Source organism: Notolepis coatsorum, assembly GCF_963971535.1.
Source record: "Notolepis coatsorum genome assembly, chromosome: 4".
Taxonomy (NCBI): Eukaryota; Metazoa; Chordata; class Actinopteri; order Aulopiformes; family Paralepididae; genus Notolepis; species Notolepis coatsorum.
Genome location: NC_140168.1, coordinates 16,395,297 through 16,408,247, shown reverse-complemented (window position 1 = coordinate 16,408,247; position 12,951 = coordinate 16,395,297). Strand labels below are relative to the sequence as shown.

Sequence of the window (12,951 nt, the reverse complement as noted above, 5' to 3'; positions counted from 1 at the left end):
TCCTATAGAGACCCTATCAGTGTTAGTGACATGGTCCACTCACTGTCCTATAGAGACCCTATCAGTGTTATTCCTATAGAGGGTCATCTTACAGGAACATCCGTGTTGTCAGATTTGAGAGATCTCTTTAAATCTGTGTCCTCATTGCAGATCCTTAATGCCCTCACCTCAGAGGTCCTAGAGCACGAGGGAACGTTCCGAAACCCCACAGACCAGATCCAATACATAGCCCAAACTCTCAAAGACAGTGAGTATGTGTGTGTGTGTGTGTGTGTGTGTGTGTGTGTGTGCGCGTGTGTGTATGTTTGTGTATGCATATGTGGGATCATAAAATGTAAATGTGTCCAAAAGGTTATTTTGGTTCCATTCTGCGTGTGTGTGTGTGTCCTCAGGTCCAGACCTCCATGTGTACCTGCTGATCCATAACATAGACGGAGCCATGCTCCGAGGGGAGAAGACCCAGAGTGCACTGGGGCAGCTGGCATCCATTCCCAAATTACACCTCGTGGCTTCCATTGATCATATCAATGCACCCCTGGGTGCGTATAGCTGGGCCATAATATAGCAATGTCTTGTCACCACATACTGTACCTTTTCATATCGGTCCACGAATCATCGTTGATGTAGTATTCAATCAAATCCAATCCACTTCATTTATAAAGCACATTTAAAAACAACAAAGTTGACCAGCTGTACAAGTCCCACAACATAAGATAAAAAGTAAAAACATAAAAAAAAAAAAAAAAAAAAAAAAAAAAAAAAAAAGCACACAATAAAAACATATACAATATGTCACATAAAAAAGGCAGGTCTCTCAAAAACCAAAAGCCAGAGCAAATAAATTAGTTTTGATGCGTGATTTAAACACCTGCAGAGTGTGGGCCTGCCTAACAGTGCAGTGGCAGCTCATTCTAGATCTTTGGGGCTGCCACTGCGAAAGCACGGTCCCCCTAAGGTTCAGCCTGCAATTGGTTAGGTTAGGCCTCTGACTGTGTGTGTGTGTGTGTGTGTGTGTGTGTGTGTGTTGCAGTGTGGGACCAGTGTAAGCAGAGCCAGTTTAACTGGTTGTGGTGGGAGTGCGTGTCGTTCCAGCGCTACGCTGAGGAGACGTCGTACGAGAACTCTCTCCTGGTGCAGCAGACCGGAGCTCTGGCCCTGTCCTCCCTCACACACGTGCTGCGCAGCCTGACGGCCAACGCAAGGTGAGAGGAGCGCACACACATACACACACGCACACCCACCCATACATATACCCATACACATACACAAACATACACGGACACGCACACATACACATACATACACATACATGTACATACTACACATACACTTGCTGATAGAGAGAGAGAGAAAACTCCCAATTTACTGCCATCAACTAAAGATTCAAGACAGTTACACCATACAATCTTACTTTGCTAGTCTCCCCCTTCACAAAGAATCACAAAATATAGACTTAAACTAGAATAATAAATATTAAGAAATACTTTGATGCAAAAATAAAGAATCTTAAAAAGATAAAGTAGGAAAATAAGGCACGAGTAACAGTATTGCACATTCAGTTCAGTGGTAGACGGATATAAAACAAAAAACACTTCTTCAATCGATATCTGACATTTAAAAAAAGAATACTAACCTTCGTACTGTCTTTTACTATTATGCACTATGCTACTAAGGAATCTACCTTGCCTATATTACTACCTACTATGTATGTACCTAATATTGCTGTACTACTACCTACTATACTACTGTCTATACTACTACCTACTATGCTAATATGTTTATACTACTACCTACTATACTACTATGTCTATTTTACTACCTACTATGCCAATATGCCTATATTACTACGTACCTACTATGCTAATATGTTTATAGTATACTACTACCTACTGTGCTACTATGTCTATACTACTATGCACTCAAGACCGTAGCACTCATGTTCATCACTGTTTGACGAACAATGTTACTGACCCTTAGCTGCCAGAGTTGTACCCTTCCTGCTGACTTGTTGTACAGAACTTGTATGTCGCTTTGGATTAAAGCGTTCAGCTGAAGGACTAAATGTAAATGTGTGTAATAGTAGGTTACCTTCTTAATTTGTTTATTTGTCGTTTTTCAGAGGGATCTTCCGGCTGCTGGTGGAGTTCCAGCTGGAAAACAAAGACAACCCGTCGTACACAGGTACTAGTGTATACTGGAATTTCTAACTTCTATACGATACCTTGAAAAGTATCGATATTCGATACCATTTTCGATACCACGGGGAAACAATTTTAATCTTAAAATGTAAATGTCTCTATTAAACTTTTTTATTTTAATTTTTTTAGCTTTTGTTGCTGGTCGATTATCCTCACCTTCTCTTTGGTATTATAAGAGAAGAGAAATATAACACTTTTAAAACCCTTTGTTTTAGGGCTGGGCAATATGGCCTAAAAATTTAATCTCAGATAAAAAAAAATTTAAATCCGATTTACGATTTTAAAAAACCTAACTTTCACCAATCTTCATTTAAAAAAAAAATAATAATAATATATATATAAAATGTTACTCTTGATCAAACAAAGATGAATGTCCCTATTGGGATTAATAGTGCAATAACTTGCTTTTTCACCAAACTTCACTTAAAACAAATAAAAGGTGCCTCTTGATCATCAAACAAGAATGAATTTCCCTATTGGGATTAATAAAGTGCAAATCTAACTTTCACCAAACATCACTTTTTGTAAAATAAAAGGTGACTCTTGAAAAAAAAAAAAAAAAGTTTTGTTTGAAAATCGATAGTGCAGAAAGTATCGATATTGCAGGAAATTAGTATTGAAACTGTTTTAAATATTCAGAATCTATGTATAGAAAAATCGATATTTTTGACAACACTAAACAGGTACTGACTCATAAACAACCCGTAGTACACAGGTACCGACTCATAAACAACCCGTAGTACACACTGGTTCATTCTTATATTTCATTAGTGGTCTTTTCTGTCAAACTGTTGATTTTTATAGAGAAATATTGTCACACAATCTGTCATTGTATTTGAATGACTTAATGAATAGTTTTATTTTGAACAATACATATAAAGAAATAACACATTTAATTAAAAGAAAAATACAAAGATAATTTGCTGTGAAAAGAGAGAATTATAATAAAGTAAGATAAAATAATAAACAAAATATTTTGTCCGAAAAGAAATGGGAAGAAGCAATATGCTCATCAGGTCCTACCCCTTATCTTCCAACAGAATGATCCGTAAACAAAATCACTTGTCCATTGATAGTTAATAAATAAGTAATTTTACAATAAATAGGCTACTGTTCATCCAGTATATATATTTTTTTAAAGCAAAATGTATATGCTGACTAGATCAGAACAAAAACTGCAACAAATGAAGACGAGTCAATAATTTCAACCAATTGTAAACAATGTTGTGTCTGGGGGTCCATTTGACTGAAATTCTCATTCCCAAAACATCCAATACAATGGAGCTGGATGCCGCTTGGTTTGTGGCGCTCCAAGTGGTAAAGAAATACCTTTTGGGGAAACTCAAAAAGCAATGTCTCTTTCCAGAAATCATGACCCTGTTACTCAAGATAATACACAGACATTGTTGTGAGCAGTTTCATGTTGGGCCTATTTTATACAAAGTAGAATAGAATCTTTATTGTCATTGTTGGTACAAACGAAATTGAGTTTAGAGCATCACCACTGGCATACAAACATATAACTGAATATAGCATATACATAATAATATCAATGTCCCAAGTGCAGTAAGTATAATAATGTAGGGTGGATGTAGAAAATTGTTCCAACATGAAAATTCTCACATCTGGATGGATGGATGGATAGCGCTCTGGGTAAGGAATGGAATCCCCTTTTTAATGTGTGTGTGTGTGTGTGTGTGTGTGTGCCACTTGTAGGATTGTCGTTCCAAGACTTCTACCAGCGTTGCCGAGAGTCGTTCTTGGTGAACTCTGACCTCACACTAAGGACCCAGCTGACTGAGTTCAGAGACCACAAACTGATCCGGACACGCAAGGTTAGATGGCACCGACATGGCATCGTCCATCACATAGCATATTTTTCACATGCTTTTGCAGTTTCACTTTTGCTAGATTGACCCCACTGAAGTAGGCGTCACTTTGCCTCTGGCTGACTTCTGTTCCCATGATCCTCCTCTAGGGGGCCGATGGAGTGGAATACCTGGTGGTTCCCGTGGAAACCAGCACTCTGGTGGATTTCCTGGAGAAGGAGGCCGGTGAATGAGGAGAAAAGCCGGCGAAGAGTGCGAGTTATACCTCCTGTATTCCACTATCACTCCAGTCTACCAGTTGACCTATATCAGGCCCGCCCTCTTTTCTTGATCCTCCAATCACAACTGTTGCTTCCCTTGGACAAATAAAGCAACAGTTGTGATTGGAGGATCAATAAAAGAGGGCAGGGCTTGATAGGTGACCTGTTTGGATTTGTCGGTTCTGGGGAAGCTGAAACTGCCCGTTAATTCACTCTGTAGTACGATTTGTATATTTCTTGTCTGTGTTTAAGAAATTAACCCAGTAAACCTTTTGTACATCATAAGTTTTCTTTATTTACACAAATAGATATTTACATTTAGCAAAAGGCAGATAGGCATGCTACTAATAGAAAAGCCAAGAAAAACATTCAGCTAGTCATTCACCACTATAAAATAACTGAATTAGAAACCTAGTGGCTACTGGAGTAGAAGGCATGCGTGAGCAAGAAATGCAGTGTTGTCCTTCCCACAACAGCTTCCCATAGATATCAAACATTGGTTACAGTGCTTAGAACGTCGTTAACCAGACAGATTATAGCATATCTCTGGTGCCATGGGATTTTGTTCAGTTAGGAATGATGGGAACTGTGGAGAAGGCAGTAATACAATTGACTTATCTCAAGCCCCGCCCTCTTTTCTTGATCCTCCAATCACAACTGTTGCTTCCCAGCAATTATGGGATGACCGGACAGTGAGAAATAGATGTCCGCCCACAGCCATCACTATTGATCCACTGGCCATGGTGCACTGAATAATTAAAACCCACCGTATGGGTCTCAAAGCTACAATCCATACACCCCGTTGTGCCGATTCGCTTTCAGCATTGAGACCGGGAAGTAGGGCTGGGCAGTATGACCTGTAATCCATCATCACAGTACATTACATTTACCTCATTAATGATGAATGAAACAACTGTTGCTGGGAAGCAACATTTGGGATTTGGAGGATCAAGAAAACAGGGTGGAGCTTGAGATGGGTCAATGGTTGTAAGAGTGAGTGAGTTATTATGGGATGACCAGAGAGTGGGACAAGTGGCGTGCTACAGGTTTTCAATGGGAGAAGATCCACTAACGTGCATCACTATATATAACCCCCATGGTGCACTGAATAATTAAAACCCATGGTCAAACCTACAATCCACACTGCTTTGTGCCGATTCGCTTTCAGCATCGAGACCTGGAATTAGGGTTGGGCAGTATGACCTGTAATCCATTATCACAGTACATTACATTTGTCATTAACACATTGGGTGCCAACAACGAGAGATCTCGTTGTTGGCCGCCATGCGTTGGTTGCCAATCACGAGATTTCTCGTTATTTAATCGTTATTTCTTTTATTAGCGATATCCATTCATTTTTCATCCGTCCAGCCTGACATTATCATTGGGAATGGCTCTGAGCTCGAAAAGGGCAAATACCTCCCCCTATCGTCTCCCGGATGGTAATGCACATCATTGGATTGGATTGAGTGAAAAAGTGCAGAGAGAAACTCTGCCCCAGGGTTTCCCCACCTCTGGCAAGCTGTGTCGTGTTACCAGAGTCACTGGCGAAGCTGGAAGCAGCTTTCATGCTTTTCGGACTATAACGTTGGATCAATAAACGTGATCAATATTTGGAATGGCGATCAGGAATTGGATTCATCTTTTTGCAGAACATCTGATCTGAGGTAAGGAATCTATTTTACCAGTTTTGGGTTAATCGGAGTTGTTTTTCACAGATAGCACAACGTGTGTGTGGCACTGATTTTTCAGCCCGCTTTTGTATCGTGCATAAGAACACAAATACTCTCGATAATCTAGCGTTTATTTGAAAACAATTAATAAAATCAGCCTGAAAATGACAACGTGTTTTGTGTATTCCAGTAAATGGCTATTTTCGCGGATTTCTCTGGAATGACTAGAAATCTCAGAAACTATACTCGTATTCAAAACGGTATAAAACGGAAATGTACTGATGAAAAAACAATCCGTTTCATACATGTTGACTGCAAGCAAGTCATTGATAAGTGACGGGTGTATTAGACACATAGCCATAATTTAAGATATAGTTTATGCGTTCGCAAATGTGCTCGTCCTCCCATTCATTAACGTGGTGGCATTCAAGCGATAAATCGCCATATCCGGCTGGCAACCACTGTTAATGATACATTTTACGTTGTTTTTTTACGCCAGCGGACAAATACCACATTCTCCCACCGTCTGCCCTTCCCGTCAACGTGCGATTGGTCGTCGTACATTCAGTTGAATTAAGGGGGGTTACAAAACAGCCCATGTACTGGAGGAATGCATTAGGTTAGATGAGAGATTCATCGGTGAAGTAGCGGTTTAACTCGTAGCCCTTCGATGCACACGGGAGGAGCACTCCCGCTTTCCGGTCAGATCGTGAGGTTAGCTGCCGGACACACACCCCTGGTGTTGGATGACGGGACGCGTCAGTGGATGTCAGCGGTGATTAGTGTCTTTGAGGAGTCTTCTAGCGTGTCTGTGGTGGTGGTGAGTGTGTAGGTTTGAAGTCTGTTCTGGGCAGCGGTGTGTACGGTGAGTAACTCATCTTCTTCCAGGTCCCTCAGTAGCAACAGCACCGCCTCCAGCGTGTGACTCTGAAAATACACAAGTTATTCATATATACATACATACTTATTGATGAATGTACACACTAAGCACATACAGTACATGCATACTTGTTATTGATGAATGTACACACTAAGCACATACATACTTGTTATTGATGAATGTACACACTAACCCTTTCACTACCACACTACAGAAGGTTAACCCTTTCACCACCACACTACAGAAGGTTAACTGTCTAGTGTGGCAGTGAAAGGGTTAAGCATGTGACAAAACTCAGGGTATCTGCCGGTTTCAACAAGTTCACGACCATACTAGCAAAAGAAGAAAAACCACATGGCGACACTGAACAGGCGGCTGCACCAATTAAAATTATTGCGTGATCGATACAAGCTCTCGCCAGACACACCAAGCTCCCGGCAGCCCCGCAAAAAACAATGACATTTCATATATCCCCCCACAAATCTAATGCATGTGCAAATTCAATTTAAGACGTAATACCTTTAAGGCCTTGAATTGAGAATTATGAATTTAAGACTTTAATACTCCACAGATACCCTGAAAACTTCAAAAAGGTCTCTTAAGTGTTTTACTGCTCATCTTACAGAATGCAGCATTCGAAAAGTAGAACACTTGCTCACAGCCACTGTACAAAAGGATATGTTATAGTGATGTTCTGCATGCATTGCATTATATACGGTACACACACGTGTATGTATACTGTAGTGTACAGTATTTGACTACGTTTTTTAGTGTAAGTTACCTTCCTGGCAATTGGTTTGATCTCCCGAGTTGACGGAGATGAAAGCGAAGGGAACTTGTCTCTGGGAAGAGGCTTCATCCCCAGCTGCTCCCTGATCTTACTGCAGAAACGAGAGGGGACCCCATAAGCAATACTCACTGTTGCGGCTGAAGGCTGTCATAAAAAAGCCGAGCCGAGGGGCTAAGCAGAGGAGTACAAACATTGTGACGCGTTCCACGTCTAGAATATGCTTTTTCTTTTTTCTTTATCCACTTTTTCTCCTCCTATTTTTCTTGTATTTTCCTCCCATCCCAATTTAGTCGTTATGCCAATTCCCCCCTCCCCTTCCTGGTCGTTGCGCACATTTGCCCCCTACTTGTCGGTCTAGGGAGCCCTGAAGTCTTATCACATGCTTCCTCCGATACATAGGAGACAGCCAGCAGCCTCTTTTCACCTGACAGCGAGGACTCTCATTGGTGAAGTGTAACGCGTGGGAGGGCACACTACCTCACCCAGATCCCTTCCTCGCTGTGCAGGCGCCCTGACCGACCTGTGGGAGTCGCTGTTTACAACGACCAGATTACCACCCACCGGCTTCCCTCCCGCTGACACTGCCTTAGACCTGTCTCAAACCCTGCCCCTTTTCTTGATCCTCCAATCACAGCTGTCGCTTACCTCTGACTTCCTCGTACAAACTTTGTTTGTACGAGGAAGTCAGAGGTAAGCGACAGCTGTGATTGGAGGATCAAGAAAAGGGGCAGGGTTTGAGACAGGTCTAAGGCACCACTGACAGCTGGATTTGATACCAGTGTCTCGCTTATTCCGTACACTAATACTAATACTGTTGCGTTCTTGTAATACTATCTTGCGATTGCGGTCAATAGAAAATATGCTCTCCTATCTAACCCCCTCTTTCCGTAAAACTCAACACCTGTGAAAAGGTGAATGAAAGCCCATTATGAACACTCCCATTGCCGCCAAACCCCTGTGAACACGCCCACCACCTAAAGTGACAGTACAACTAATAATACAACACCATAGAGAATACTGAAACTTACATTATGGCTCCTACACTCACTTTTAAACCTAGTATTATCTGGCTGGTTCATCTGTCTACATGTGGTGAAGTGTAACCCGATGTTTACCTTCTCATTTAAAAAAGGAAATAATATATATATGTATTCCTGTCTTTCTTCTGTACAATCCTTGTCCTGAGTATACAATCAATATCTGTCCAATACTGTATATATTATTTTTTTGTGTGGTGTATCTACTTATATGTAGATAAATGTGCAATATGTCTAGCATATATGTGTACAGTTTGACCTACATGCTAATTTTGTATTGCCTTCAATAAACAAAGTTTTATTTTTTTTTATTTTTTTTATTATCTTTCCCCCCCCTCCTTTTTCCGATTTTTCTCCCATCCCACTGTTAGTCGTTATGCCAATTCCCAACCCCCTTCCTGGTTGTTGCACACTTTCCCCTACTGTTGGTCCGAGAGGCCGGAGACTGTCACATGCTTTCCTCCGACGCATGTGCAGCCAGCCGGCAGCCAGTCTGGCCGCGCAGATTCTCACCGGGAGAGTGTAACGTGTGGAAGGCCGCGCTACCTCTCACCAGATCCTACCCTTGCTGAGCAGGCGCCCCGACCGAACTGTAGGGGTCGCTGTCCACAACGCCCAGGACCCACCCGCCAGCTTTCCCCACCCTCTAATACTGCCAATTGTATTAGTGTGAACGGCCAGCCAAGCTGGTGACAACGCCAGGAGCTGGATTCGAACACGCGAACCCAGCGTCTCCAGCGTTGGTGACAAACGCAATCTCCGCTACGCCACCTGACCGCCCCAATAAACAAAGTTTTGAAGAAGAAAAAAAAGAAACAGGAGAGAGGGTTCACTATTTCAGTTCAAGCTCCCATTCATATTCATACGCTACTATTATTACACCTTGAACGCAGCTTATTCCCAAGCTCCAAGGTTGGGACACGCTATCCTTCCTGTGTTCCCAGTGGAGGAAGGAAAGTAGGGTGCGAGTAGAATGAGTGTTTATGCGTTGGGACCGTACTTGGTTTCCTCCATACTGTAGTTGAGGGGGTCATTCTCCGTCTCCACGTCCAGCAGCCCATTGGAGGAGAGCTGGTTCTGGGTGGTGGCAGGGGGCGTGGTCATCTCCTCGCCCACCACCAGAGCGAGGGAGAGCTCCTCCTCAGTCACCACTACAGGAAGGAAGCATCATAAAAAATACAATGATAATGTTAATAATATATTTGATTTGTAGGGCGCTTTATAATTGTGGAGCAAATCTCAAAGCGCTACATTGTAAAAACATAAAAGCTAGCAAGAGAGTAAAAAATATATATAAAATAAGCAAGACTAAAACTAGTAAGGAGTAAAAAGAACACTAAAACTAGTAAAAGAGTAAAAAACTTAAAATAAGAAGGGCTAAAACTGGTAAAAGAACATCAAATGTGTGGATCTAAAACTAGATAAAAATCAACAAAAGGCTCTATTAAAAAGATGAGTTTTTTTAGGCCCTTTTTAAAACCATCCACAGTCTGTGGTGCTCTCAGGTGGTCGGGACAGCATTCCACAGACTGGGAGCCGATGAGCAGAAAGCCCGATCTCCCATGGTGCGGAGTTGTTGTGTATTTCGTCCCGACCATCACAGAAACGTCCTTTCCTCTCTGGGGTTCAACCGTCTCCAGCTCTGAGCGGTTTTTCAGTTGGAATGTTTCTACAAAATCATGGGTCTAGAGTCTAGACCAGCGTTTCTCAAGAGTGTGGTCCGGGGATCCCCAACAAAAAGAAGAAGGGTTAACCCTTTCACCTCCACACTACATTTAGTCATTTAGCTGACGCTTTTATCCAAAGCGACTTACAAGTTCTGTACGACAAGACAGCAAGAAGGGTACAACTCTATCAGCTGAGTAACAATGTTTATCAAAGTGTTGCGTGTTACAGTGTAGGTTAGTTTATTAGGACAAGTGCATGACAGTAAGGTTAGTCAGGGTTAGATATTTTTTTATTATCATTTCAGATAATGGTTGAAGAAGTGAGTCTTTAGTCGATGGTGAAAGATTGGACGGGATTCGGCTGTCCTAACTGGGGTGGGTAGTTCATTCTACCATTGTGGGGCAAGGACTGAGAATAGGCGGCTTCTCTTTGATGACCCTCCGGGAGCTTGGATAGGAGTAGGTCTGAGGCGGCCAGAAGATGCAGAGCGTAGGGGTCTTGAGGGTGTGTAGTTAGAGACCATTGACCGGAGGTAGGCGGGAGCGGTTCCCTTTGCCGCACGGTATGCTAGGTCGAGGGCTTTGAAGCGGATACGTTCAGCAATGGGGAGCCAGTGCAGGTCCCTAAGAAGTGGGGTGACATGGGCCGACTTCGGTAGGTTTGAGATCAGGCGGGCCGCTGCGTTCTGAATGAGTTGAGGCTTGGTGGCAGTGGCCGGGAGGCCAGCAAGCAGTGCGTTGCAGTAGTCGAGGCGGGAGATGACTGTTGATTGGACGAGGAGTTGGGTGGCTTCTTTTGTCAGGAAGGGGCGGATCCTTCTGACGTTGCTCAGGAGGAATCTGCAGGTTCTGGTTGTCGCTGCGATGTGAGCAGAGAAGTTCAACTGGTCGTCGAGGACAACACCAAGGTTCTTGGCGGTCGGGGACGCAGTCACAGCTGCATTCTCGACACTACAAAGGGTTAGCCCTTTCACTATCACATTACAGAGGGTTAGCCCTTTCACAACCACACTACAGAAGGTTAACCTTTCACTACCACACTACAGACGGTGTGGTTCACTACCAAGTCCCTCCAAAGCGCAGACCCCTGACGCTGAAAGATCGCGCCGCGCAGGTGAAAAGATGCGACTGCTGCTACCTCGAGTACCGGAGGGGACGCGTGATGTAAGGCTTAGTCCACATTGCAGCCGGCTTGTGGGAGGCATGGCCTAACAGCGTTCGAGACAGGGGAGGGTAGAATTGGATGATACGAAATTGGGATGGGAGAAAAATTGAAAAAAGGAGAAAAAGTGGATAAAAAAAAAAAAATTTGAAAGGTTGGGAAGTTTGGTAAGACCTCTTTTGGATGTCATGAGCGATGCAAAAGAGTCAAAGGCGACGCCACAGACTCACCCTGGTTGTCCAGCTTCTGCAGGCGGGGCAGGCAGCGCAGGACGGTGAGGCGGTATTGGTCCGGGTCGGTTCCACAACAGGGGTTCTCGGCCAACCAGAGCACTCGGAGGCGTGTCAGCGGGCGGAGGTGAGAGAGCTCGGCGAGGGAGGGGATCAGATTCCGTCGCAGGTAGAGCTCACACAGAGACAGGCAGCCGGCGAGGGAGGAGAGAGACGAGACGCTGTTCACACTAAGTGCAAAGAGAGGGGGACACGAGAGGGGGACACCGTTGGACACGTGATTTTATGGATCAGCATACTTCCATCATTTGTAACTCGTTTGTGTGCGACACGTGGACTAACCTTAGTGTCAGCACCTCCATGTGGGGTATTTGAGAGAAGATTGAAATCTGGGCGAGAAAACAGTGTAGTAGGTAAACAACGGAGAATTGAGTAATATAGGTTAATTATATTGTTTACATTGTTGATTTGTTCTCATATTTTTATATTCAGATCTAATTGTTTTGCCTATAATTTATGTATTTCTACTATTATTACCCTACCCATACCTATACATTCCCTCCCCCATGCTGCTACAACGCCTGCATTTCTCCAAGGGGAACAATAAAGGAATATCTTATCTTAGTATCTATATGATACTATGATATAACTAATGTTACAAATATTTGGTACTCACATCTGTCAGGTTGCAGCCCCTGTAGAAACAAAGTATACAGAATCAAATACACAAACTATACTTCTTTAACAATAATAGAATAGCCAGGTAGTCTTATATTTCCCACCTACCAGCAGTTTAGTTTCTTTACACTGTCCAGGTCAGAGGCCTTAGCCTTAGCAAGCACCAGTTTCCGTGTTAGCTTCATTCTATTATAACTAAAGTTATCACGTAGAGTGTTTTACTATAGCCAAAGATAATATGTTCAATACACCATAGTATTATAAATGGGTCTTAACAAGATAGCCAACATCAGGTCACCGTGGGTATAATTAGATTTAGCTAACGGGATAATAAACATGATAGGGCGAAGCTGCAAGAGCCTGTTGGCTGCACTGTTGATGTCCTGTCCATGATATTAGTGCGCATGCGCGATATGATAGTAGCGTCCGTAGTAACCGGTTCTTCTTCTGTGTTGTGGAGTTAAACGGCGGTAGGACATCCGTAATTGCTGACCGCCATCTACTGGACACTCGGACCATCACCACTTCGTAGTTCGTTGCCACAAAC

The 12,951-nt window shown here is 42.9% G+C and overlaps 2 protein-coding genes across 5 annotated transcripts in view; one reads left to right on the top strand and one right to left on the bottom strand.

The window, feature by feature from the left end:
* orc2 (origin recognition complex, subunit 2) overlaps nt 1-4,533 on the top strand; it is a 22,130-nt gene extending 17,597 nt beyond the window's left edge. For all 3 annotated transcript variants that reach the window (XM_084313218.1, XM_084313219.1, XM_084313220.1), the window contains 6 exons: nt 151-247; nt 393-539; nt 1,031-1,202; nt 2,120-2,181; nt 3,915-4,033; nt 4,177-4,533. In XM_084313218.1, coding sequence (XP_084169344.1) covers nt 151-247; nt 393-539; nt 1,031-1,202; nt 2,120-2,181; nt 3,915-4,033; nt 4,177-4,260 — 681 coding nt within the window. In that variant the 3' untranslated portion in view covers nt 4,261-4,533. The remainder of the gene's footprint in view (nt 1-150; nt 248-392; nt 540-1,030; nt 1,203-2,119; nt 2,182-3,914; nt 4,034-4,176) is intronic.
* On the bottom strand, nt 4,526-12,778 carry cfap410 (cilia and flagella associated protein 410). Of its 2 annotated transcripts, none has more exons than XM_084313221.1 (7): nt 12,513-12,778; nt 12,403-12,421; nt 12,069-12,115; nt 11,727-11,956; nt 9,668-9,818; nt 7,622-7,721; nt 4,526-6,887 (listed from the first exon to the last, which is right to left on the bottom strand). In XM_084313221.1, exons 1-7 carry the CDS (start codon nt 12,587-12,589, stop codon nt 6,720-6,722), a joined length of 792 nt encoding a protein of 263 aa, XP_084169347.1. In that variant the 5' UTR covers nt 12,590-12,778; the 3' UTR covers nt 4,526-6,719. The 2 variants fall into 2 exon arrangements, with proteins under 2 accessions (XP_084169347.1, XP_084169348.1); XM_084313222.1 differs by having other exon boundaries at nt 11,727-11,947.
* Nucleotides 12,779-12,951: the final 173 nt, after the last annotated feature.

Excerpts from the sequence above, each read along its gene's own strand:
- cfap410 (XM_084313221.1), bottom strand. The coding sequence starts at position 12,589 with ATGAAGCTAACACGGAAACTGGTGCTTGCTAAGGCTAAGGCCTCTGAC. Across the intron at positions 11,957-12,068 it reads ATGGAGGTGCTGACACTAAG|TGTGAACAGCGTCTCGTCTC; the intron begins GTTAGTCCACGT and ends CTTTGCACTTAG. Across the intron at positions 7,722-9,667 it reads TACAGTATGGAGGAAACCAA|TAAGATCAGGGAGCAGCTGG; the intron begins GTACGGTCCCAA and ends TCGTTTCTGCAG.